Source organism: Acanthopagrus latus, chromosome 3 (genome assembly GCF_904848185.1).
Source record: "Acanthopagrus latus isolate v.2019 chromosome 3, fAcaLat1.1, whole genome shotgun sequence".
Taxonomy (NCBI): domain Eukaryota; kingdom Metazoa; phylum Chordata; class Actinopteri; order Spariformes; family Sparidae; genus Acanthopagrus; species Acanthopagrus latus.
Genome location: NC_051041.1, coordinates 14359349 through 14386773, shown reverse-complemented (window position 1 = coordinate 14386773; position 27425 = coordinate 14359349). Strand labels below are relative to the sequence as shown.

The window sequence follows — 27425 nt, the reverse complement described above, 5'->3', positions numbered from 1 at the left end:
GCACTTCCATTGCTGAGTGGTTGCTTGAATGTTGCTTTAAACATGACTGAATTATCATTTAACTGATTACCAACATAGTTGGTAATCTTTGCAGTGCCGCTCAGATGTACTTTTAGTTTAGCGCTGATTAGCAAAAATGTCAACAATGCTAAAGGTGGTGAACATGGCAAAAATGATCTCTGCTAAAGCTTCACAGAGCTGCTGACATCGCCGTCGACTTATTTCTCTGCCTTTTATAAGCAAAGTTTAAAAAAAAAAGACCAATCTTTGATGTGCTGGTTCGTTGCTTCAAGGCAATCATTTTCCCTCTTTTTTTTTTACCACATGAAGTCCAGTATGAAAACACTCACTCCCAACTATCATCTAATCTTAAATCTTTCCGAGGGAGCGAGAGAAATGCAAATGATGTGCGAATGACACCGAGAGACTGAGTGAAATAGACAGAGACAGAGATCCAACACAGATTGTCTCCACTGACCTGCCTCATTGGATCTCTGCAACGCTGTGATGATGGGTAGCATCTAATTAAACTAGTGCTTTCAGCCTGCCTTTATTTCATTCATTATAGCACACAAGGCTTCAGCCTGCCTGATTAAACTCTCCCTGCAGCTAGGTGTTAGAGAAATGTCAATCCTTCACTAACTAGCTCTTCTCTTCTCCTGGAGACTTAAAGACTGAAAAGTCTCTCTTTTTCATCCCAGAAGATGTCTCCATCATTTTTTTTGTTTTGTTTTTAAATAGAAGACGAGACAAAAAGGTCTTCTTTTTATAATCAGGGACCAGTTGTACAGTGTCTGTCAGGATAAGTGAAAGGGAAAACTGTGAAAACACGTCTGTCAGAGGAAAGCAAGAGCGGGAATAAATTAGTACACAGTAAGCAACGCACACACAGATGCACACACATACTTTACTTGGCCTTACCTTTGCACACACACATCCACGTTCGCACACATTTTCTCATCAGTCTCTTCTCCTCCTCCCACCAGCGCTCTCTTTGTCTCCGTTTTAGCTGTCTTTACAAATCAGCGCTGTGCGAGGATTAAACGCTTTCCTACACAAGCTGGTTCCCCCAACATAAACCTATTATCACGCTGTTGTGTCTAAATTCTTATCCTATGCGATTTTGTTTCCGGTCTGCTCTGTAGGAGGCTAAATGAGGTTCTTGTTTTGCTTGATAAGAAGTGAGTTTCCGGATATAAAGAAGCAAGCGCGTGGCGACAACTATCTAAACGAAGAACTGTGAGAAAGTTGAGGTAGAAAGGGAGGACACATGTGTCTTGTGTATTTTTAGACGGCAAAAAGAAAAGTGTGGAGAAACAAATTCCTGACAAAACCATCACCTCTTCTTTCTCGGGTTAAATAAAAGCTGTCGTCTCCCAAGAGTGATCTGCACATTCTTGTTTCTTCACAGTGGTTGTCAATGTTTCCAGCGCTCCTGCAACCCTCTCTACCTCTTTGTCTCTCTCGCTTGTTGGCTGGTTTGCACTTGACACATCCAAACATCCGTCCAAGCAGATGAGGCCTCTTGCAGCTACATTTCAGGCGAGAATCAGACCACTCTACCCTGAAAGCCTGCGATCTGTAGGATGGATGTTTTGAATTAAACTGCAGACATTAAGACATTAGTTAAACGCCAGCGTGCAGATTCAAACGGTGGAAAAAAATATATTAAAAATTAAGGCTCCTTACCCTAAGGTTGAGAAAGCAATCTATGTGGCGGTGAACATTGGGGAAACAACACTTAAATCTCACCAAGTCTCTGACAGCCCTGCATCAGAATCTATTATGGCTGTGCTTTCCAAGTCAGTGCAGCCACTTTCCTTCCCTCCTTTTACACAGCACCCTTGGGTGATGAAGCACTTTTTTCAAGCTTTAATTCCAACCTAATAACAACAATGTCTTTAGATCACTCCAGAGGTGCTCTGGTACAATACTGTTTGACGGCCAGGCTGTCCACACAAATTGAAACTGGCTCAAATCTGATTACACTGTGAAGCCTGTAGGTGATGCCGGGTGCTTTACAAGAGAGTCACAGTTTGTCTCAGCACATAAACACTGTTGAGGGGACATTAACTTAAGACTTAACGGCTTGCGACGAAAACTGATGCTTATGCTTGTAATGCGCTCATGACAGGATGATACAGTATCCACCATGAAGAAGCCTTTAGGATGAAGTACTCTCATTTAGTTTTGCAGCATAAATCTGCTGCTCGCATCGCCTCCGAAACACTCGGCAAAGTGTTGAGTTCAAGCGCAGCAATTCAGTGAAATTGCAGCACATAATAAGATCCGGCCAAAGATGCCTACCCGCCCTGCGCGCCTCGAAGCAGGCTTGACCCATCTCATCCTTCAGCTCTTGATTCTCTGTGGCGATGGCTTCCCCGACGGCTACAAAACGTCCCACAGCCACGCTCACTGCCTGGCCCACCCTGTGTATGGCTGCAAGGGTGCGCTCGGACTTCTTTGGCTTGTCTTTATGATTTATCAGAGTGGTGATCTGCAGGAACATGTGAAGGGAAAAAAAGGGGAAAGACCAATGTTATTTATGCATAGGAAACACATTACACTTTACACTGTTAAAAAAAAGATTTTAGTGAACAATTACAAATATGTATGGAACATGGCCGCTATGACTTTCTTTACTCTTTATTGTTATTTTTTTCCATTTATTATCATTTATTGTCAGTACATTGCAGTAACACATTACTCAGTAATCTATTACTGTAATACGTTTACGTTTCCCAGTAACAAGTTGTGTAAGGGATTACAATTTCAAAATCAGTTGCTATATCATGTAGCGCAGTGTTGCTGCATTGCCAGAGCACAGTTTGTTTTTTTTTTCCACGGCTGGCTGTCTTATGATGGTCTGAACATGCGGCAGGTCAGAGCCGGTCAAGTCGCCTGCTAGCAAAAAAGCTGAAAGTTGGAGGATGAGGAAGAGACGTGTGTCTCAGTGAGTTTGTCTCAGTCAAACATGCAAAGAACACCGTGGTCTGTTGCAAACTTTGTGCGAGCGGAAAAAAAAATGCTTTCAACTGTGAAAAATAACAAAATGTAAATGACTGAGGCATCTGATACGGCAGAACAGCAATGTGGCAATTTGAGGAGACTACTGCCGGCGAAGCGACGTGCACTGAGGCTTAACAACAGAGGCTGGATTTCAGAGCAGGACACTGTTGTGGACTTATGTTAAATGGGCAAGATGTGAAGAAGCTCGTTGCTGTTATATCATAGAGATGTTATCAAGGTTAAAGTAATATCGTCACATAACAAGTTACATAACTAACTACTTTTGTTGCCATGTAACTAGTAAATTAGTATCATTTCTTTTTAACAGAGTTAAAACTAAACTTTGGCTGTGGCTCAGGGGTTGAGCCAGCATCTCGTTATTGGAAGGTCGCTGGTTCGATTCCCCTGGTCTGCACGTCGAAGTGTCCTTGGGCAGGATACTGAACCCCAAACTGCTCCTGGCGTGCTGGTTGGCACCTTGCGTGGCAGCCACCACCATCAGTGTATGAACGTCAGTCACTTTGGACAAAAGCGTCCGCTAAATGCCCAAAATGTAAATCAAAATCTAAAGAGTAACTCATTACACTTCCTGAGTAACCTGCCCAGCACTGCTGAAAATCACCAGCAGATTAACCAGTAAGTTGCAGCCATACTTGCGGCATAGTTAGGTATGTAAGAGTTGCTTTCCACTGACCTGTCCAACAGCCTGGAGAAAGATAAATGAATAGTTGCATGGTTGCACTTCACCAAATTAGAATTCAATAAAGGAAAGTATGCTGCGGTTATACCCTAACAATATCTTTGATAAGAGAGCATGTTGAGTCTGCAGCACACACTCCATTTGCTTATCAGCAGAGAGGAGCTTCCTGCTCGTACAGCTACAAGAGATAACATTTTGGAAAACGGCTCGCAGATAACTCGCTGTGTGTGTGTGGGTCAGCAAGAGAGAAGGCATGTCTACAGTACCAACACATCGTTTCATACAATTTGCAGATGGGACACACACCAAATCTTCTGTGACATATTCAAAGACCACTGGGAACAAAGACACACACAGGGAACTCAGGTGGGGCCTCTTAGTGGTAATTGAGGTTATCAATTATGAATGGGTAGAGCTAATTTTCGTCAATTATTTATTGATTGCCTCCACTCTCTCCAGCTGTTATCATTGTGTGTGCGATTGTGTGCATGTGTGTCAAACCATTTGGGTCAGGGGGTGGGTGGGTGGTGATTTTAATTGGTACACGAGCTGCAGGTGGTCCAAGTGGGGATCCTTTTACTGTGAGTTACAGAAGACACGCTGGCTCTGCCGAGCTCTGACTGGCTGTTTGAACGACGCAGGAATGTCAGACACCGAAAGAATCTGAATGAAATTTCCCTCGAAATGAATAACGGGCTTGTTGGACCGCACACACACAAACTGGACAGGTTGTGGCCAAACACAACATCGCATTACATTACATTTACAGTGTCAGTAAATGGTTAAAATTCCCAAACTCTTGCTCACCACAAATGGCCGACTATAAACCTGCTACAAATGTCTCCTGACTGAGTGCCGCAATGCTAAATTAACCTTAGTCAGCAAACTGGCTGCCCTGCGAGACATGACTCACATCAATACCGACAGTTTCATCAAGTTTCACTGCCTTCTTTAAACTGATTTTGGCTACACGTTTAACGCTGCTTAGGTTGTTTCACAGTGCCAAGCCTCCGTGCTCATTAGCACTGTGTAGCACACAGCAACTGTGTTTCCGACAACAAAATACCTTGACTGGGAATGTGTGAACAAGAATTGCCACCGGGTTTGGTGAAAACAGAGAAGACGGCACTGCTCAAATGTCTTTTGGAGTGAGGGTCGTATCTCTATACTGCACTGACGTCTCAATCCTGTCCATTCACAAAAAAACATGTTCAACCTTCAAGTCCTACTGTTACGTCCTATAAAATGACATAAAATGTGTTGCGTGACAGGAATCTAAATACATTATATAAATCAAGAAAAAAGAGAGTTGAGTAATTAAGGAGATAAAGTTTAGGCATGCGGAGATACAGCAATAATGAAAGACTGCAGGTGTATCAATATATATTTCAGTGTATGTGGTGGGTGGCAGTTCTCCAAATCCACAATTTGATTTGACTTTTTGATTTTTAATGTCATAATTTGAAAAAAACAACAAAAAAAAACAAAACTCAAAACTTCAGCACTGATGGCTATGTTACAATTAGACTTGTTTCTATTTTCAAACAGCTTGAGTTTTATCCAGGTGGCATTCTGCAGGTTAGGGTGATGGGCAAGCTCAAATGACGTTCACCAAAAGACAGAAATAAGTTCAGTTTGTTAGAAAATGTCAGTTGCTAAAATCTGTCGCAAGTAAACGCTCATTCCAAAGAAATTAATAAAGGATCTCTGAAACATCTCTGACACAGTGCAAAGCTCGCTGTGTACTGACCACTGATATTACCTCTGAATTCACTGACCAGAGTTGAAACCCATTTCAATATCAATCAATTATCGATTTAGGACTGAAATCTCAACACCATTAAGATGGGATTTTCTCATTGTGAGCTGCACTGGCTGCTCTGATGAGTAGCTGCTTGAATGGCACGAGCACATTTGGAAAAATAAACAGTCTGTTACCCAGCTGCTCTCTCTCTCTCTCTCTCTCTCTCTCTCTCCCTTCACTCATTCTCCTATGTAACTCCACCTGTCAGTCCTCACATTTCTCTGAGACGTTAAAAGAAAACGTCGATCAGTTGTTTTCTTTCGCACAATTCTCTGAAGGACCATTGTTCTCTAGCAAAATCCTGACCCGAAAAGCGTCCAGAAATCTTAGGGTCTGTCAGTCAAAACTTTATGCATCACTCTGTCTCAGCTTTAAAGCTTTCTTCCCTGCGAGCCCACTGTTTCTCACTGACTCACCCACACAGAGTAGGCTACTACTTGTTAGAAAACAAAGATGCTGGCTGGCTGGCTGGCTGGCTGGCCATGACGCAGTCTAACAGAGGGAATCAGGGCACCGTGGCATATGATTCAGGCCTACGTCATGAAACAGACTGTCGGTCAACAGCAGGTGGCATTTATGTTATACAACAGACCTAATAAACATTTTTGTCCCATCCAGTTTAAGTTGACGGCTGAATATTTTTTTTTTTCTTCTGGAGGACCTGTGTGCAAGTGTACAATTCATAGTGTTCGTGCACACTGATGACATGTTTTTATGTCTGCAGGGTGCATGCGCATCTGAATGCAGGGAAAGGCACGATTGTTTCCTTGGAGGACTTGTACAAGCAAATGGTGACGCTCGTGAACATTGGGGCTGGCACTGATCCAGAAGCCAAGTGTGTAAAGCAGGGGGGGAAGAGCATGAGAGAGGAACCTGTGAGTGGGCCTGGAGGAAGAGAAAGTGACAGAAAGAGACGGAGAGACAGACAGAGAGAAACAAAAGAGGGTCAGAAGTGACTCCGGGAGAAAACCCGATATAACGGATCTTCCTGTGTGAGAGCAGCTTTCTCCACACTGCAGCAGAGTGGCGCAGGTCGGAAGTTACTTTAACAAGTTTAACGCAGTGTGTCTGTGAAAGACAAACACAGTGAAACGTCCGTGTGAATTGCAAAGAGAGACAGGGAGGGAAATGGAGAACAGCCACTGCCTGGGATTTCCTCCTTTAGGGATTACTAGGTGGGTACACTTACTGGACTGTGCAAACAGGAACAGAGCAGGGTGGAGAGAACATAATATTGATACAGTGCCATCGCAGAGGGGTGGCCATTGTGTTTGTGCGCTAACCGTCCAGAGACAAGTGCACACTCTTTCTACATTTGGCAGTGGAAAAACGTTGAGATAGAAAACAGCTAAATCATTGTTGAATCATTATTTAAAGGTGCAGAATGTAAGCACTGGGCTCCTGTCCACTTCAAACAAATCCCAAGATATGCACCGGAGGAACTGCTAAACTGCATCTGCTGTTAGCTAGTTAGCGCAGTTAGCCCTGCAGCTAGCAATAAAGACTAGATGCTCGGAGCGCCGGGGAAGTGTTGGTGTTCGCAAGCACAGAAGATTTGGACCCGGGTCGGGTCTAGCCGGTTAGCATTGCACAACCAGTAGATATCTCTGCAACACAATAGAACACAGGCATCATAATATCAATCTTGGTTGATTTATTTATGACAAGTATAACAAGTAAACTAGACTACGAATATGGCCAGACACCCAGTGCTAACTTTCAGTTCTCCACAGATGTTCATACTTCATATTCTATGGACACGTTTCGATCAATAACAGCATAAATATTGAGGTTCAATACCGGCTTCACTCCGTGCTGGCAGCTGCTCAATCATTAACGCTGCCTTCAGGCCAAAGGTTAGGGTTGTACTGTACTTTTTCACTGCAGTCTACTCATTTAAAATGTCTTTCTCTCAGTTCATCCTCTCCCTTTCTCAAGCACACACATCTCGCCATACCATGCTGCTGTGCTCTGCTGCACTCCAGCAGCGTTTGAATGCCAGTGAGCACTCCTAACAAAGCAGCATCCGGCCCAAAGCCTCCCCAAACCCCCGGAGGATTTAGAAGATCTGAAATCTGTGAAATAAGCACAAATGTTGCTTTAGATGCAAAGTCGGACCTCCAACAGATTTGTTTATTGACAGGGCTAACTGAACACTTCCATGACTGAAAAAAAAAGACAAAAACTTAATGTCCTGGTTTTTGTTTCTGTCAAGGCTGCTTTATTGACCATTTTGATACAGAAGGGTTTGCTGTGGAGGAAAATGGCTTAATCATGCAGTAAATGTGAAAGTGTTTTATTAATGTCTTTTTTCTTTCTTTTAATGATATCTTTTTAAAGTATCATTCAGACACCTAATGTTTTATTTACATGTGAAACAATTTTGGGCCCAGGAGAAGAATAATTTGATGATTAAATATTACATTTAAGACTATTCATTTAAAACTTACGTTTCCCCTGAAAAATGTACTTCCATGCTGGATTTGTTTTCCAGTCCAGAAAAGCATTAGTGGAGCAAGATAGTAATTAAACCACAGTATTGCAACTGGGCTCTAAATAGTTTGGGAATCAATTTTTTCTTCTCTGGGCCACTCCGCAGCCTGCTCAGTTGTAAGATTGAACAGGTCTGAATTGGGGCTGCACAATTAATTGAAATATTACCAAAACTGCAATGCGGCCATGTGCAATTTTCCCAATCGCAGAAAATGTAATGTTGTGATAAAGGTAAAATGTGTGACACAACAACATTAGAATAAAGTACTGCAGTGCTGCAGAGACGCACTGGCCTACAGGTCTTGTTCTCCAGATGTAACTTAACATATGTGTTCATCAGGATTTTAATGCTGTAGTTTTTCAGTAATATGAACAATTTGGAATCCATCAAAATGATGAAATAATCGCAATTTGATCTTTTTTGTATGATATCGCACAGCGCTAGTTTGAACTGTGATTTGCCTGTCATAGTGTGTTCAGCTGATATTAGTCGATACAGTTCAGATAGTGCTAACCCCAGACTAACCTTTAGTGCTGTACCTAACGCAGTTAAAGCTTCAAACCTTCATTCATAATGTTGACAATAGAATTCTAGGTCAATATTTGATTGCTGCGCAGCTGTTTTTTTTTTTTTTTTTTTGCATGCTGGTTTGGAAAAAAGCACCAACTGGCATTTCAAGGCCTGGGAATGACACGCCACTATCTACTCCCTTTCTCAGAAATAACTCACCTTCAACAGCCCCATAAATCATATTTATATGACAACAGTACCAAAAAGTCTGTTTCAGCTCCAGCACTATCATGTTCATATGTATCTGCATTCATTCATTTGGGCTGGATGATATGGCCTAAACATTATGTTCTGATATTTTTTGACAAAATGTATATCTGGGTACATGAAACATATCTTGATATATTGAAAATCTCCTCAAAAGCACCCCATAATTGCCTGGACTGGGCGACCAGATGAAAAATACTGCAAAATATAAACACAATGAGATTCCTGATCAATAATCATCAGTAATGTGGATACAATGACTAAGTGGTAGAAGAACAAGTTTAGAAAATGACATCACTTTACTATAATTCAGCCTTGAAAACCAAGAATAAACACTTATGGCACATTACATCATAACCAAACTCTAAGACCATATATAGTCCGATATTAGACAATATATTATTGATATTGCCTAGCACTTCTATATAGCTACATTACCGCAACATGCCTGTTAGTTCCAGCTTGTTACGGACATCGTTGTGCATTTGACACTGAAAGTCAAAGAGAGAAAAATTCTAAGAATGTAATATCACAGGACTTAACAGAACAATATGAACCCTGCTGCTGCTCCCACACACACACACACACACACACACACACACACACACACACACACACACACAACTCTGTATAAAGTCTCTTTTTTTGGCTGTCACATTAACACAGCATAGCCCGTCCATCCCCTCCTTATTACTCTCTCCCCTGGTACACGACCAGTCAATTCCCAGTCATCTAGCTCTCTTTTCTTTGTTGTCCATAATTAGCAAGACAGTTACAATGCCATAAAAGGGACGTCAACAGCTTACCCCGAGCAACACAATACACGAACAAAGCCCACCCATTGGTTAGCAGGAAATCTAGAGTCACACCTCAAGGACACACTGACCGACTATAAATCAGAGGGTAACAAAAGCTGGAAACATTTGTGGCTGCCTCCCATGGCTACTGACGGACTTTCGTTGAATGGCGGTGCAGGGAGAAAGTTTGCCGTTATCTGAGTCATTCTTTCTCCCTGCTTGTTTTCTCTCTCCGCTCTGACTCTTGGATTGTGCGGCTGTATAAATGTGAAGATAAATGGCGGCGTCTGCTGAAGAAAACTCCAGTTTACTCACAACAGATCAATCCGAATCCCCTGTTCCAACGGCAAAGTTGCGCCGTTCTTGTCATTTAATAACTGCAAGAAATACTTTCACAAACAAAGGCAGCGGGATAACAGTGAGCGCGAACAACCTCATCCCGGAGGCCTGACGGGGCTTTTATTAAACACACATTGTCACCATTCATCACAATAAGTGCCTGCTTGCCGAGTGTTATGTTGGTCTGCTTATTTGTCTAATTTGTATCTCTCATTCCTTTGAGCTTTAGCCTGCTGATGTGAGTAACAACCTGAGAAGAACTTTCTGTTTTTCCAGAGCAAAAAGACTGAGAATTAAATTGAGATGAGAAACAGAATAAAACATCACAGTCACACCGTTCAGTGTTTAAGCTAAATTCAACCCAAGTGTTTATCCAGGTCTTGGGGAGTACTACTGCATATGTGTATAAAGTGAGTATTGCTTTCTGTGTTTCTTTCTGAGGAAGCTGCGTATAATCTGATAAATTGCCTCCTGTGATATCATACAATGGCTGCAATGCATTGTGGGTAATGTAGGTTGCTGTCCAATGGTCTTTTTTTTCCCATGCATTCTTCCTTTTAAGAACCTACAGATGTAAATCTGCCACTTTTTACATTGAGTGTATTATTCTTATTTAAACAAATAAATAAATAATGTGTCTCAAGTGGGGGGGTTGTAAATCAGCTGAGAAACATTATCAATCGATGGTGACAACGGTTATCTATTAGCTTGTGTGCAGATAATATTTCCTTCACTGTGTGTATGTGTGCTTGAATAACCATGATGTGTATAACTTATGCGGGAAATAATTGGACGGTAGTTTGTGCGAAAAGAAAGAGAGCAGGAGCAGCGACACAAAACAACCAGTTCCACATCTCAGTCGTTTTTAATCAGGTCTGATGAGACAGTCGGCATTATTTTGTCTGAGTGAGTTTTTTGTGTTTGTCCTTGTTAATATGTGAAAAAATTCACATAGTTTGGTAGCCTCCTGTTTCGGCACACCTCGGTTTGTCACTCCTGCTGCACAAACTCTCCAGTGCATGGATCAGGTTGTTAAAAATAAACAGGAAAAAGAACACTTCCAGGTCTCATTTCGGCCCATTACGGAACAAAGAGATCGTTGTTGCAGGGAGAGCTGCACCTGAAAGGACAGTGAATGTTTGTACTCTCCCTGCTGATTTCTCCCAGAGTTTAACAACGTTTTTTTTTTTTTTTTTTGTCTTCCACAGAATCTGAGTTTCTGTTCGGGTCTTTATTGATGCAAGGAGAGAGACGTGGCATGCCGTTCGCTGGGGGACTGCGAGATGGAGAGAAAAAAAAAGTGTAAGAGGAAAGGGATGAAAGTCGTACTGAACATGCACTTTAATGGGCGAGCAAATTTCTTCCAAATTGGCAGCGAGCAGACGGGAGTTTGATGCCGCACTGGACGCCAGCCAGCCTCGGGAAGCGGTGCGGGGAGATGAAAAGAGAGACAAGGGAGTCAGGAGGAGAGCGGATACAGATAGACGGGGGAGAGGTGAGGGGAGCGAGAGAATAAAGAGGAGGACGTGTCACGTCTACATCGTGTCTTGTTTCTTCCTCACTGTGTACCCAACACCATTTTCTCGCTTTCAAATTTCCCTCCCTTGTGACTCATTGTCTTCGCCTCCGCACCTTCATATAGCTCTCCTCTGGCTGTCTTGTGTGTGCGCAGTGCTTCAAGTGTGGTCCCTGGAGCCAGGCTGCTGCACTACAGTACAGTGAGATACCGTACAGTAGCAGCTTATGATGTTTAAGCTGCATCCTTTGGGGTTTACTGTAAATATATGTACACACAGACTGGCAAAAATAAGAGAAAATAAGACCTCCTGCACCATCCCACTCTTACTCAGAAGGCATATGCCCTTTCATTCCCAATGAAATAAGTGCATTTATAGGGTCATAATGTCAAGTGAACAACGCACACATTGACTATTATTTCATGAACTGTTCTGAATGAATATGGCTAGTTTTCTAGACAGAAAGTTCTCCACCAGTTGGTCATCGCTGACCAAAAACATGCTGGTCCGCTGGCCAGTTGTCGACCCGTACTCCATAACAATGAGTCGTGCCCTTATCTAGCAAATGTAAGCTGCACTCATTTTATGCTCTTTCAGCTGCCTACAGACACAAAGGTAAGAGTTACAGAGTCAGCTAATGGGAGCAGAATGAAACTTCTCCGGCGCACCTTGTTAAATTAGAGGCACAAGGTAGCAGTTCAATTTAGCATAAAGGCTGAGCTGAACCACATCCATATGTCGTCCTGACTGGTCATGCGTTCCTTGGGAATTAGATTGCATATGCAGAAGCTATTTTTCATTTAAGAACCTCCCGTACCTTCAGAGAAATAAGTACATGCACGCACACACACACACACACACACACACACACACACACACACACACACACCACAGGCTGTTGAGCTGAGTTAATCTTTATACAGTTTTTAAAACCCCAAACGAATACGTACCTCACCAAAATCCCTAAACTTGGAGTAATAGAAATAGAAAGAAGCAGAAACTGGAGAATTTTGCTTTTTTGCTTTGACTTGATTGCTCAGTGTAATGTGTGACGCCAAAAATGACACCATCTGCTTATAGAGATGCTCTCAGTAAGCATCGCCTTCATTGTGCTATCTGGTCTCCCAGCAGGTCTCAATTTTCCTACAGAAATGAAGGTCTGCCATCGTGCAAGCAAAACAGGAAGGAGTGCTATCCCCAGGTAGAGGTAGAACAACTGGAATACTGTGGAACAACTTGAGAAGTGTGGAAACTCTACACTGCTGATGGAGGAGGCCAAGAAGGTGAAGAGAGTGGGTGAAAGAAGCCAAGGTAAAACAAGAGTGAACGGACGGGCATTCACATGATGTAGAGCTCCAGTGTTTTGTCGAAGTCTGTTCCCTCGTTGAGGGAGTGTTCACCCCTAACACTGGGACCCAAGACGGCTCAGAACCGGCATACATTCTACTGGCTGAGTAAGTAACAAAACATGCCTACTTATCAATACAACCAGGTGTTTTACTTCACTGTGTCTCGGAATGAGTTTTTTTTGTTGCCTTTGCCTATTTCCGCTTAAAAGGAAGTAAAGAATTTTGCAGTTATTTAAGTGCTTTATGGCTATATAAGAAGACACAGTAAGGCTGTATGGCTGCAAACTTATTAACAGCTGCTTAAAGAGATTTTGTTTGTGTGTGCATGTATGTACGTGTGTGTGTGTGTGTGAAACCAGAGAGAAATTAGAAAGTGAAAGTCTGCCTTATCAGCACAGACAGACTATGCTTGTTGTAATGAACTACATAGAAGGCACCAGTGTTATGCTCCTCTGAGTCTTTTCCCGGGACAAACTGACCTCAGATCGGTCTGATTCGAGACCTAATTTAGGCTCCCCAATAGCCGGTGATAGCAGCCTGAACAATATGACTGCATGCAACTAGCGAAGCCCACTGTCCCCCTCTCTACTTCCACCACTTGTACATGCACACACACACACACACACACACACACACACACACACACACACACACACACATATAGAGTTGAAGCACCAAACTTTCTTGAGATAAAGACGGCGAGAGTGGCAATTTGGCAGTCATAGCCATGGCCCCTCGAGGGTGATTGAACGTAGATGGTTTTGCCCAGTAAGACAGATAATTCCAGAGAAAAAGATCAGTGTGCGCCCATACGAACACAAGATAACAGGGATAATGCCAGCTGATTGCCAAGGAGGGGAGCAGAGGGGGGACAAGGGCACAGAGGAGGTGATGGATGTGGGAAGACTACAGAGGCCAACAGACAGGCGAGCTGACAGCCATGTAGCATAGTGAAGCTACTGCCAACAAACACATTAGCATCCCTGTGTATTTCTGCCCCCAGGGCAAACCTCTCTGTGTGCTTATGTCTCTTTGAGACCTATTACTGAACTTTAACTGCAGTTGGACAAGAACACTGCTTTTCTACTTCAGATGTTTTTTTTTTTTTCTCACCATAATTATCACAGCGCGAGTTTTTGCTATCAGTATATATTTTCTAAGACAATGAGAAAATAGCTGTTAAACATATCAGAGCAATTCACGGCACAAGCCCATCAGCTGATTATAGTGAAGAGCAACTGGTAAAACATCATTTTGGAAATATTTGTGAAGAAAAACCCAAAGATATCCATCCATATGGCATGAAACTGAGAAAAGCAGAAACAGTGAAACTTACTTTAGGTGACCTTATGTAATTCTGGACAATAATGTTGTTTAACTGTAAAATAGATTGCCTCCATTACATATGTTTCTTCCACGTAACGGCAATTGAGGGACCACTGCACAAATGTGTGTTTACATTCTGTATATACAAAAATATCCGCAAATAGATCGATATCTTAATTTTGTACTCCCCGAGCATCAGCCCCAAGAATCCAGCATCCACCAGGCTCATGAACTTAAAAGGGGGCAATGTATTTCTGTTGCATTAATGGTTTATTTCTACTTCTCCAGGTGGAAAACAATATTTCAATTAATTATATGGACTCAATAAATGATGCCACTGAATTATCTATATTTCAATTCTGCTACAGGGCTCAGTCATGGTTTGTTTCTTTATGCCTCAGGTCATTTCAAAGATGGCATTACCTTTCGTTGGGAACAGTAAATCTTCCTAAGTATATGTTAGCGATAACAGTTTAGCGGAATTGGTGACATATCGTTGCTCAAGCAAACTGTATTTCAATCGCCGTGTTTTCAAAGCTGGTAGAGATGTGACGATGTACTCCACGGAGCCAGATTTCACTTTGTTTGACTAGAGTCTGAGTGGTGGATAGACAAAGTAAACATGGTGGGTGAGAAAGCGGGACGACATGTGAAAAAGGTTACGGATCAGAAGGCACGCACATGACATGGACCTTGGCCTGCTCGGCTCATGTGTGCGGAGGTAGACGCAGAGAAGTGGTGGGGGAGGCGTACCTGCAGATACAGAGATGAGAGCTGACAGACGGTCAGGACAACCTGAACGGGGCCAGCAGTTGAATGAGTTTGGATTTTTATCAGATTGTACCTTGTTGGAATTGTATGAGAAAAGGGCAACATTTGGCCTTCAAGCTTTGGCTCAACAATCACAGCTGACATTTGAATATGTGGACAGGCAGATTGAATCCGAGGCAAACATCAGCGAGAAGGTTAGAGCTAATGAATTAAAGCTAGCTGTGTCCCGGTGCGTGTAACCAGCTACTCAAGAAGGACAATGACCAAGAAGCGGACTAAATCACGTAATATCAAATGTTAAATCATGAACCAAGATGACAAATCTGTCCAGACATTCAATGCCAACGTTTGGTACTTGATAGTTTCCAATACTTTGTGTTATAGGAATATTTCTGTCAGCACTAAATGAGTATGGAGGATTCAATTCAAAGCCTAAGCGCCAAGTGCATGCCAGTCACATTTCGTGACTAAAAAAAAAAGCCTGTTAACTTCACATCACAAGCAGTGAAAACACAGACCTCAATCTGTTGTCTTCCTCTCTATGGGAAAAGATTTCTACTTCTTTTATTTTTAGGCGCTCAAGTTAGAAACATGATGAAATGTGTCTTCACTCTCTCTGTGAACAATCACAAGAAGTCTGGGGCCGGAGAGGGGTTACACATAGGCACTGCAGTCTAACTTGTAAGTTAGCGGAGACAGTATTGTGGTCCTGGGCTCTGTTCCAGCCAGTGTTACGAGGCAGCCTCTGGTTTACTGAGAGATTTTGCTAGGCTACGTTCAACTATATCTACATTATTCAGTGTTTAAAACAGTTAATGTGCGTGCAACAATGATGTAATTGAACTTCTGTCTTCAGGAAAACAACTTTTTAGCAGCAAATCATTACACTGATGGTGCACAGGCATGCTCTGTGTGTGTTGCAGGTGAGACTGGATGCTGACAAAGAGAAGAGATTGGTAAGTATGACGCTGGTTGAAGCATGTTCTGTGCTCCTGTGACCACCATGACATACCAAGGCATAGCTGTATAGCACTGGAGTAGAGAAAAGACAGCCACTGAAACACTGTAACACACGCACGCACACACACACACACACACACACACACACACACACACACACACACACACACACACACAGCTTGCAGTCAACAGAGCACAATACCGCTTTTCATTCCTTCTTGCTCACGTAATTCTCTGGATAGAAGGTGGGAGGGAGGGAGATGGAGACAGACAAAGAGAATGTCAGGGAGGGAGGGGGGGGTCAACCAAGGAGAGGAGAGATGTGCCCCGAACGCAACGTGACTGCCAGGTCAAACTCCCTCCGGCTGTCTCAACTGTTCACCTGCCCCTTCTCAGGTGTACATCAGGGGAAGCATCGAGGAATGTAGTGTGGGGGTCAGCCTCAGATACAGAGCTCCCCGAGGCGGTGGCTCGCCCGGGCCATGAGACCTACATGCACCGAGCTTTTCATGCTGTGGCAGTGTCTGCTCTGTGCCCTAGCCAGAAATAGAAATGGATGACACTATATATATATATATATATATATATATATATATATATATATATATATATATATATATATATATATATATATATATATATATATATATATATATATATAGTGCAGTCAAGACTCCAAATGGGCAATGGGCAGGAATATAACACAGTTTTCAACAAACCCTTTTTTCCATTTTACAAAAATCTGCCACATTTCTCAGTGTTTTATAGTGAAAAGAATAATTCAGAATTTTGGGAATCACTCTTTTTTGCGTTCTGTCTGAAGCTACACGCTTCTCGCTACAGGACTGTATTCCTCCGATATTCCACCCAGCAACAGTTTCTGGAGACTGGCAACAAAAGCCCCCTGATCACTCCCAAATTGGCGCTCGATCGCCACTTGTGAACAGTTCTAAGACACAATCTGAGAGCTTGTCGATGCCTCTCAGAATCCTAAAACATCTCAAGCATGCTAAATGCGTGGTTTTGACAGTGACAGATAGGAGAACCATGCAACAAGCGACAGTCAGTGAATGAAGACACGGGCTAGGGGAGAGGAGTGGAGAAGAGGAGACGGAGAGACCACCTGAGCAGCAACAAGCTAGAAGACGTGGCGTGAAGACCAGATAGACTCGTCGAGGATTCTTTTCAAGCTTGTGTGACTCCTGGTGTGGTTGCCTTGTGGTATGCAAACCACAATGGCGTCAAGATTCTCAATTGCAAGACTGAAAGCTGTGTGGTGTGAACAGTGATCTGACGACTTTTGAAAGACATGAAGTGTGACCAGGGCATTCGGGTGAGAAGACTGATACCACTTTCATGTCTACGCGGCTTTTGGAAAGGTTGCATCAGAATCAGTGCATTTACAGGAGGAATTTAATATCAGAGATTGTCTCTCTCTGTAAAAAAATAAAAAAATAAATATTAAATTCTTAATTGGGTCGACCAAATGTATTTGAGCGGCTGTAAATATACCACAACGGCCCGCGTGAGTAGATTTTATAGTGGGCAACACTGTATTTACAGCATTAGAGTCTAGAGTCATGTTAGCCACTCCAAGACGGGAGTATCTCCAAAATGTTGACCTAGTAATGGCTCCTAATTCCTCCATAACACCACAGAATATCTGAGTGAAGGAGTGAAAAAGACTGATGATCACAGTTCAAGCAGTGACTCTTCTTTTCATTCTTGGTACAGAGCTGAGATTTCAGCTGCTTCCACTCTGCTTTTTCACGGTCAAAGGAGTAGCAGGATTTGCTTAGTAAACTGTCGTATCTGTGCTCTTTGCAGTTAAATCTCTGCAGGTGACCGTGACTTTCCCATTAAAGCTGAGGTGGCATCTAACCTTTGGGTAGTCGACTGAATTGTTCGCTCCGGGCTCTTCGTGTGACTCACGGCGCAGAATACGTGTCAAAAACTGTACTCTTCCTCTCCTGTTCCGGCGTTTTTGTCGCACCGCGGCACGACAGCGAGTGCTGCTGCAGCGTGCATCATCACTTTTTGGTGTGTAAGGAAGTCAAAAGCTTGGTCAGATATTAGCTGACTCACCAAGGAGCCCCTCTGATATAATGAAAAATGCAGATATGTTTTCCTGGACAAAGCATTGGAACCAATTTAGCAATTAGTGTATCAATCAAAATGTGATGCTGACAGCGCAGACTTGCTTCACAAGTTTATTTTGGCTGAGCCTTCAAAACAATGTCGAAAGCAGACTTCTTTGAACACAATATAAATCAAACAGCTCAGCAAGCCAAATGCTGGTTGTGTTTCTCCAACAGATTTCGAAAAACCGTGCTGCCAGTCGCTTCTCCCGCAACTGCTTGCCTGTGAAGAGCGGCTGGCTCTTTGTTACAGCGATCTGACAGTCAATCGTCTCCGCCTGCCCACGTGTATGCAGAGGAGCCAAGAAGAAACAACAGAATAGATTGTAAGGTTGGCACGCGGTAGACAAAACCAATAAACTCAGCTCATATTTTCCGAGGGACCATTCACTGTCAAATAAACGACAAATATAATCCCACTTATTGCCTGGTATTACAGCTTGGCATCGATCCTTGGTGCTCTGCCACAGTTCAGGCGTTCAGAGCCTCTCTGAAACCTCTCAGAGACGGATTTCCAAATAGAGGGATGGAAACACGGCCCAGGGTTTCCAGATTACATATTTGTGATTGTTTCACATGAAGAGAAGAATTCATCTCCGGGGCTTGGCAGAAGACTGGCCCTACCACTCATGTGCCATGCCAGGGTTGTGTTTCCGCTCAGGGAGCAGAAGCTAAAAGGAAAGCAGAACAGGCTGTGCGCTACCTGGTGCTCCATCATGGCTGTCTTGAAAATAATGGGAAATCTATCACGTCTTAAGTGGGCCCGCTGAAGGTGCTGAGCGGAGAGCTCTCCAGAGTCACCCTGACCTGTGCTGGTTGTGGTTTACCGTTCGACGAAGTTTTGACAAGCGAAATCAAATCAGTCTTTATTAAACCCGTCATCCTTTATCAGTAATGCGCATAATACACTGTTATTGAAATAGTCGGTCCGCACGAAAGCCGTACTTGATATCTGAGTGGATGTATTACCCGCTCGAGTAACAAAAACGTATTACGGGACCTCGCTGACCTGGTTTGTTAGTGCACTGACAGTAACACACAATCTACAGTGTAATCAGTCAGGCTGATATGAGGTGCAGGAAGCCTCGAGGAACTAGCAGCTGCCGATAAGAGAGAATGACAAACCTGGGAGAAAAACAGACGGACAGCTGTGATGGAGAGATAGTCGGGCGGAGTGGCAGAGGGCATACAGTAAATAAGGAAAGAGGGTGGACAGCTAAGACGGGGAAAAAAAAAAAAACCCACAAAACAGAAGGCACGGCTGAGAGGAGCTGCGGAGGGAACGAAGCAAAATGTGTCTTTAAAAGTTTTAAGGTACTGTAGAGGGAGCTGGTAAATAAACTGCTCTCTTTCAGTAAAGAGAAATAACACCGGAATAGACCAGCTAGACGGTGTGAGTGAGAGCGGCCTCTGATTTATTGGTCCTTGCTGGGGGGTAGACAAACAAAACATGGCTGTGGATCAATTTTTGCTCTGTTAACCAGAATCCAAGGTTAACTAAGATGGGAAGGGGAGCAGAAGGGGATCGATCTCGGCCGTTTGCAGAGCACCAGTCCATGACACAAACTACCGTCGTGGTTCAAAGATCTGGCTTCTCTTTAAAACCCAGTTGCTGCTGGGGAGAGTGGTGACTAAAAGAAATATCATACCACAATTAATCTTATGCCTATACTGAATTCAACACAGCGCAGAGAGGCACTTAACAAAAGCCTCCGACAATCATCCATCTAAAAATTATGAGTCTATAATCTAACAAATTCACATAACAGCACCTCTAAAGCTAACAAATTAACACATTCTATCGTACTTGATTCATCGATGCTGAGACTAAAAGTTTAAAAATGTAAAGCTGTAGTTATAAATGTACCAGACTATTTCATGGCAGCGACAGTCCATTGTTCTGACAGCCAATTAATTCTAAAACAAAAGCCCAATGCTCCACAGGCCCATTGTTCCAATATCTACTCAGGGAAGTTTTATGCCCTTAATATCGTAAGTGTATTTAGACTTGCAGGAAAGGAAGACTCTTGCAGGTGACCTTCATTGTTGTAGTCGGGTGACCTTCTTCATCATGTCACAATAATAAATGTAGTTAATGTTGTAAAAACAGTCGCAGTTTGGTTAGGTTTAGCGTTAAAGACTACTTGGTTAAGCTTGGGCAAGTATCATGGCTTGGGTTTAAATAAGTATGTTAGTGAATGATAACACTGTGTATTTTTGGAAGCCATGGGTGTTTGGTTTCGGAACAATGGTCTGTCTGACAAATGAGCTTTCCAATGGGACATTTTTCATACTGTTATTACGATCCATTGAATCAATGGTGCTGCAAGTTCTCTGACAGGCAGAGTGACTTCAAGAATTTAAACTGATTAAACGAACAACATAAACATGTTAAGTAGTGTGAGTTGAAAGTGTGAAGGGTGGATTTTTTTTAGCCACGCTAGCTGTCTCCAGTTCTTGTGCTAAGCTAAGTGGCTCCTGGCTGTAGTATCTCACTCTCAGGAGGATGGCACAAAGGTTCAACTACCTCTTATGTGGAACAACATTGTTGGAACACACTTTCTTTTAACATTTCTACAGTCACGCTGACAATTTCCAGTGTGGGTGTAAAAAGTGAACACTTTTTAAATGTTTAGTTCATGTTGTTCACATAAACATAATCTGTAAAACATTATTCTCAAAAGCTTTCATTCTACCTGAAAGAACCTGAGGTCTGTAGTTGAAAAGGATCTATTCAGTTCTTGTTTTGAGCAAAACACAATACTGGGGAGATTCTGCTGTCAAATAAATAAAACAATAAGTCAAATATGTTTCCCAAAGTATTTCATTAGTGTAGCTCCGGCCTATATGCTGGGGATGGGCTCAACTGTTTCCTGCCAGTGTGTGGGTGGTGATAATGGCGAATGCACCTGGAATGGTGAGGATCTGCCAGCAGCTGAATACCACCAACAACATCCCCTTTTCTCAGTGTAACAAACAGTTCACAGGCAGCAGACAATCAAAACATGCATGTACTGGCTTATCTCAAACAGATGTAAAATACTGTGCAATGCCTCAGAAACCCCATCAGTTGAAAAATAGCCAGCAGGCGAATCATACTCGAACTGAGCCCCAGAGTGTGCAACAAATCACATCAGGAAAACACACACACAAACACACACACACACACACACACACACAAGATGCTGACAACACACACATTTTTTTTTTTTTACTTGTATCGAACTGTTTTTATGCACATCTCACTGTTATCATACTGAAACTAAAAAGGCCAGCCTGTCAGCGCATCTTTGATCTAAGCAAGCTTCCACAAAACATCCAGGGCGTCATATAAAAGATGTCTCTGGACCAGGCAGCAGGGCAGATTAGATCCCACCCTATTTGGAGAAGTACGCTGTATGCACCTACTAATTTCTCCAAGCTACACTGGGCTCCTTCTCTCACAGAAGACCGGGTTGTTTCGCAGAGACGTCTCCTTCGTACTTTTGCCTGGGAATAAATCTTTTACAGGGATATGGTAGTTGTGTAATCTGGCAAGGACACAAACAAAGGAAGCAACACACTGCAGAAAAAAACACGGAGGCATTAAATATTGCATCTTTATGTGAGGTCCCGAATCCCTCCATCATATTCGGCCACACACAACACTGAGGGGAACTTTTTAGATCTTCAAAATAGCCTCTGCCTTGATAGTAAAGTCATATTTTGTTTCACTAATTGGATGAGACTTGCAGGTCTGTAACGGAATATTCATAGAACTGTATAGGGCAAGGGGTTACAATCCAGGAAGAGGCAAAGAAAGCAGACAAAAACATTTCGGTAAAGGGTTTGATCACAGACATGGCCTTTCGTTGATGTGCATAAACAGGCAGAAAATTTGCAATTAATGAATAACTGTAACCGACAGTCTTCAGTGCACGGTATTCAAGCTCCACAAAGTCATCCATGAAAACAATTTCCTCCTACGAGTTAAGTTGAATAATTAAGATCATTCTCACCTTGTGAGACAACACGCCTTCAAAAGAAAGGAAAAAAAAAAAAAACAGTAAAACATTTACATAGGCTAGAACAAATCTCTCCCTGTGAGACCTCTGGACGCTGCCAAGAAACACAATATGGCCCAGAGCACTGACTGTTCCAACTTTGTTCCTGCTATCTAACTCCAAACGTTGATTGTCCCCCTCAATGATTTCTTTGTGTGGTTGGAACTTGATATGAAAGCACTTCAAAAGAGCATACTCCGGTTCCTGATGAGGCTCTACTGTATTTTTCTATCTACTCTCCAATTACCTCAGTATCGATCTCCTCAGCCGCTGGTGAAGACTGACAAGTATCTGCCTAAAACCCAAAGAGGCGGATCTGTTAATCGATGCAGCCTCACCTGATCCATCATCATCTAATAAAGTTTAGATGAAAGTCCAATCCAATATTATTATCAATATTAATATCTGTGGCAGTTTTTAAACAACATTATGTAGAAACTGGCATTTTGTGTGGTTTGGCACCCCCCATAGTTGTTGAGTGCACCGTCATTATTGTACACACAAATACCAGGTCTTCAACAATTTGCCAAATGTAATGTGGGTGCTAACTTCAAACAAAACTCATTAGGTCATGATAATGTTGGGTCTTGAAAAAGTACATGTTAAAATAAACATGTATACAATGCTGTGATCCTACCCTCTCACTGAACTTACATAGCGCAGAAACAAGTGATGGAGTGGCAGAGACACCATTCACCCTATTACAAGACACTGTTCCATCAAAATGATTTTTAGGCTGTTATTTTATGGTAAAAAGTGGCATAATGTTACTTTAAATGTGGGTAAAATTGCTAAAAACAAGCAATTGACTCCTTTTCCATCACCAGTAGATGAGTTTTTAATTTCAGGTTTTTTTCAATGTCACAAACTCCCTGAAAAACAGGGAATAGTCAACAGCAACATGAAGTCCAGTGACAATGTGGTGGTTGCTTTGTTAATATCTTTTTAATCAGTCTCTCTTTCAACCTCAGTGAGGTGAACAATGTTTGAGCGCCAGTATTCATGCTCCGACATCCCTGACTGTAGCGGGCATCATAGAATCGCACTAGAAATGGGGTGAAATTGACTGTTCCATCACTGCCCATCAGTACCGGAGCTTATAAATACCTGCGTACTCATCTAGTCATGTACCCCTTCTTACTGAAGACAAAAGCCAGATGTTCATAGGTGTTAGTGGGTTTTCAATCCAGTGTGAAAGGTCCCGCAAAGCAGTACCTCGAGAGTAAAACAGCAGTGTCGGAGAGATCTCTAAAACTCCTAAAAATGCATTTAAGAGTCTCAAAGATGCAACAGCCATTGCTCAACCATTTGTCCCGCAGTCACTTTCTTGGATGCAACGTAACGTGACGATGACTGGCTGCTCCACAGCCCGGAGTTACGAACGCAACAGCCGAGCCACTGGCGAGTCGCCCCCCTCAGGTTGTCTTCACACTGAGCAGTGTTTAATGACTGGGTAATTATATAAAGTCCTCAACAGGATAATCCTAACTGCTTGCCAACTCAGCCTCGAAAACATTCCATCAGTCATCATGATGGGTAATTACAAGTAATGGACAAATAATAGTGTGCAGTGAACAGCGTGTGAAAGTGGCTTAACCAGGCTCTGTGACAGCCTCCCACAGCGATAGCATGCTCTGCAGAAAAAAAGAACGACCGCAGTGGTTGCTTTGAGGACGCTGACCTAATACACCTGACAAAAAGGCACTGGCTTGTTTCTGAAATAATACGCCTTGTTTTTCTAAAATGAATAAGCAAAGTGACAGAGAAAAATGGGCCCTGTTTCTTAGACGCCTATTGGAGCCCAAATCAAATAAGAACACAAGTGTCTAAAGAAATAATCTCAAAAGCTACCTTGAGGATTTCTGCCCTCCCAGGTTTTCAGCCACTGGAGTTTTCCTTTTCTTTTTTTTTTTTTTAATAGATGAAAGGAGGGAGATGAGAAGATAAGATGTCAGGTGTGGAAGAAAGTCAACATGAATGCGAACTATCCCCAGAGCAAGACAAATCTTTAGGGGTGTGGGGGGTGTGGGGGGGGGGGGGGGTGTTATATGAATGTGGTCTTGCAGGTTTGACATTTGAGAAGAAAGGGATTTTAAAAAGTGAACATTAATAAATCAATGAATGGTGTCAAACCAAACATCAAAACCCTCAATGCAGAAGGGAGAGCGGCTAAGCGGGATGACTCATTGATGAAAGTGGTGAGGGAAACGGAGCGAGGCGAAGTTCAAGCCCTCGGGGGTGGGAGAGCGACTAACTCATGCATACCAGCCAGAACAGAGTGCATAAAGGTCTCACCCTTTGAGACTCTGACTTTTGACCTGAGCCATGATGCTCCGATAAAGATACAGACATGATTTTCAGACAGCACTCACGCGATAACACATTGTAGGAGCTCGAAATGTGAGCTGGGTACAGGAATGCAGGCCCCCCCCACCCCCCTGATTTCAGACTGCATAATGGCCTGTGTTGTGACTCTCTCACTTTCATTGGGGGTTTGGGGACCAATGCTTTCACTACACTTTAACTACCTATTGAAGTCCCATTCAGGCTATTTTAAAACCTCCAAAAAAACATTATGTGAATCAGTGCCAGGAAACATGACACGCATGCAAGCACAAAAAATAAAAATAAAGTCCCTCCCATAATAAACACTCTTGATAGTAACTCTCACATTCGAACACAGGTAAAGTTTTCATATCATCTGCAACTCCAAAGCTCCTTTCAGACCTTCAGATAACAGACACGCTTGAACGTCCAGAACAACCGGAACATTATTTATAGAAGGTGAGTGACTTTAACTTATTTATAGGGGTCGGCACTGTGAGTGTGTTTAAGTAGTGCACCCACACTGGGCTGTGTTTTACCGGCTGACTGGCCCCCAGCTGTCACCCAATGGCTGCAGTCACCCAGAAACAGTGACAAGATGAGAACACCCTCACCATGCTGATAGGTATCGGCTACTTTCAGGCTATTGATCAAGGACGACTGCAGTAGGCTTGGACAACAGGAGAAAAATATCATCTGGATCTGATGTTGTTAGCAAAATAACTTTGTTTATACTCAAACCATAAAATGGTTTGCTTGTAGGCAAACCGCCTCTACAAGGAAACTGGTTTACAAAATTGGATGGCTTGAAAAAGCTGCGTCTTCTCTTCACACTTGCTGTTACGACACTGAAAGCTGTCATTTGAAATGACAACTTCAAAATAGCCAGTGAAATTGCGTCTGCTTTAAATATCACTCTGTGCTGCACTGTATTTGAGAACAAAACCTGTTTGTTCAGGAACAGCGTAGCTCCTCTGCGTAATCGTATCAGCGTCAGGTTAAAATGATTTCGTCCTATTCTTGGTGTTAAGTCTTTGCACAATGTGCAAGATCCTATCTGCTGACGATTGTGCTTTCAACACCGCACTGGCTTCCAAAAACGTTCCCCCTGGAGATATGTGACGGTCAGACAAAAGGATGGTGAGAATACCATCGTGTTGATCGCTCTCAAGTATTGAATGTCAAAAGAAAAGGGACAGCCAAATCTGGCTGAGCTGGTTACACGCCATTCCCGTTACTGTTGAGAAAAGGTGCAGGGCTGAGGATTATGTCTCAGTTTACAGCACAGAGGAAAAAAGGGGTAAAAGATCCTATGAGAAATGGTAGAGCTGAACTTTTCACTACCTGTAGCCAGTGGCTAGCTTTTCAGCAGGTGGCAAAAATAATGAGTTGATACGGGGACACCGGACTCTCTGGAGAGATTGAGATTAAAAGTGAGAAAACTGGGGGCCTAAGTGGAGAGAGATGGGGAGAAACTAAGAACAGAGGAGCGGGGAAGTAAGGTGTGTGACAGGAAAACAAAATCAGGAAATTGGGCAGTGCAACAGAGGAAGGGTGGAAGGCATACAAACAAGGTGCTATAGCTTCTTCCATACTGATACGTCCTCACACTAACACCCTGAACTCAAACCGTAAAGGGGAGGATTTCAACATGTGCTCAGCATCACTAGTATTCAGTTCAGGTTTTACTCTGCAGGTTTTGTGGCCTTACTCTGATATTGATACAGTTGCACAAGGTCAAAAGGAAAACACTTGCCAACGCATTTTAGTGCAGTTTCTCTGACAACTCCTAATTAAACAATGTTAGCCATCATTTGCAAGAAGCGTAGCATAAAATAGTACATTCTCATGAAGAGCACGTTGGTTACGCCATAGGAGCAAGGTTGGAGTTATCCAGTAAACGTTAAACATTTCAAATTTCTGCCTATTCAGAATTAGAAAAGATAAGAAAACGTTTGGTATTCTGTGTTCTCCGTGTCCTTCACACTCTCTTTGTTCTGTCATGTCAAACCCCATCTCTTTAAAAGAACTCATTATCGAGAGGGGAGAAGTTCAAAGACGCTCGAAGAAAGCAATTAACACATACAAGCCAGACTGAAGGATTCCTCTGTGGTACAGTCAGCAATGTTGCTGCTGGAGAGGGAGAGAAGAACAAACATGATGACTATAGGAGAGCTTTGAGATGCGCGTCAGGGATGTGCGTCTCTGTCAAGTGACCTTAAAAGGCGTAATTCTTAAGATAATTATAAGCCAAGTATTTATGTAATACTTGTCTCCGAAGCAAAGAACGGTATTTACAAACAGCAAAGTTTCTTTTCAGATAGCCCTTTCCAGCTGTTATAGATCAAAGCTGGCATCTAAATTCATTCTCGTTTTCAGAGTAATCTCCAGTGTCCATCATGAAGAAATATCCGCAAATCCACTGAGAAATCACTGGGGTATCAAAGTACCGTAGTGAAGATTGTCGGTACATCCTTGGGCACATTATCAGGAACTCTTAGGCGCTAATTCAGCATAGTTGTGATAGTACATATTATATAAAATATAACTACATACAGGCTTAAAATGGTTCACAGCTAACTTACTCTCTCTGTGACTGAGGTCAAATCGTTTTGAGGGTTCCTAACTGAGCCAAATGACCCAGAAGTATCCAGCAGCAAAGATGAGAGCTGGTCGAATTCTCTAAATGCTAACAAAAAGTGTTTTAATGATTCCTTTTCTTCTCTCTTTAGCAGACAGTACACTAGATCAGTCAGATTCTCTTCTCTCTGTCTTTTCCTAAGTCCTGACAAATAGTCTTCAAATAGACCTCATTACGTTTTCCATCAAAGTGTTTAAGAAACGACACTGGATGCAATTACAGTCCATGGCAACATTATACTTCCTGTTTACAACCTACATAAACTTCCAACACATTATGGGAGCGGCATTAGCAGTATTTTTTTGACATTATAAAAGTAATAATAAATAACTTTGTCTGGGGGGTGGGGGTTGACACCTAGTGAAATAGCTAAGATGACACATGTTTCTGCAACTAAGACAACCTCACACACTGGCAAGTTTTCCTGCCTTCCCC

General features: G+C 42.6%; 1 protein-coding gene across 1 annotated transcript in view; it reads right to left on the bottom strand.

Annotated features, from left to right (window-relative positions):
• ctnnal1 (catenin (cadherin-associated protein), alpha-like 1) overlaps nucleotides 1–27425 on the bottom strand; it is a 53362-nt gene that overhangs the window by 17421 nt on the left and 8516 nt on the right. The window contains exon 2 of the mRNA XM_037093360.1: nucleotides 2308–2497. Coding sequence (XP_036949255.1) covers nucleotides 2308–2497 — 190 coding nt within the window. The remainder of the gene's footprint in view (nucleotides 1–2307; nucleotides 2498–27425) is intronic.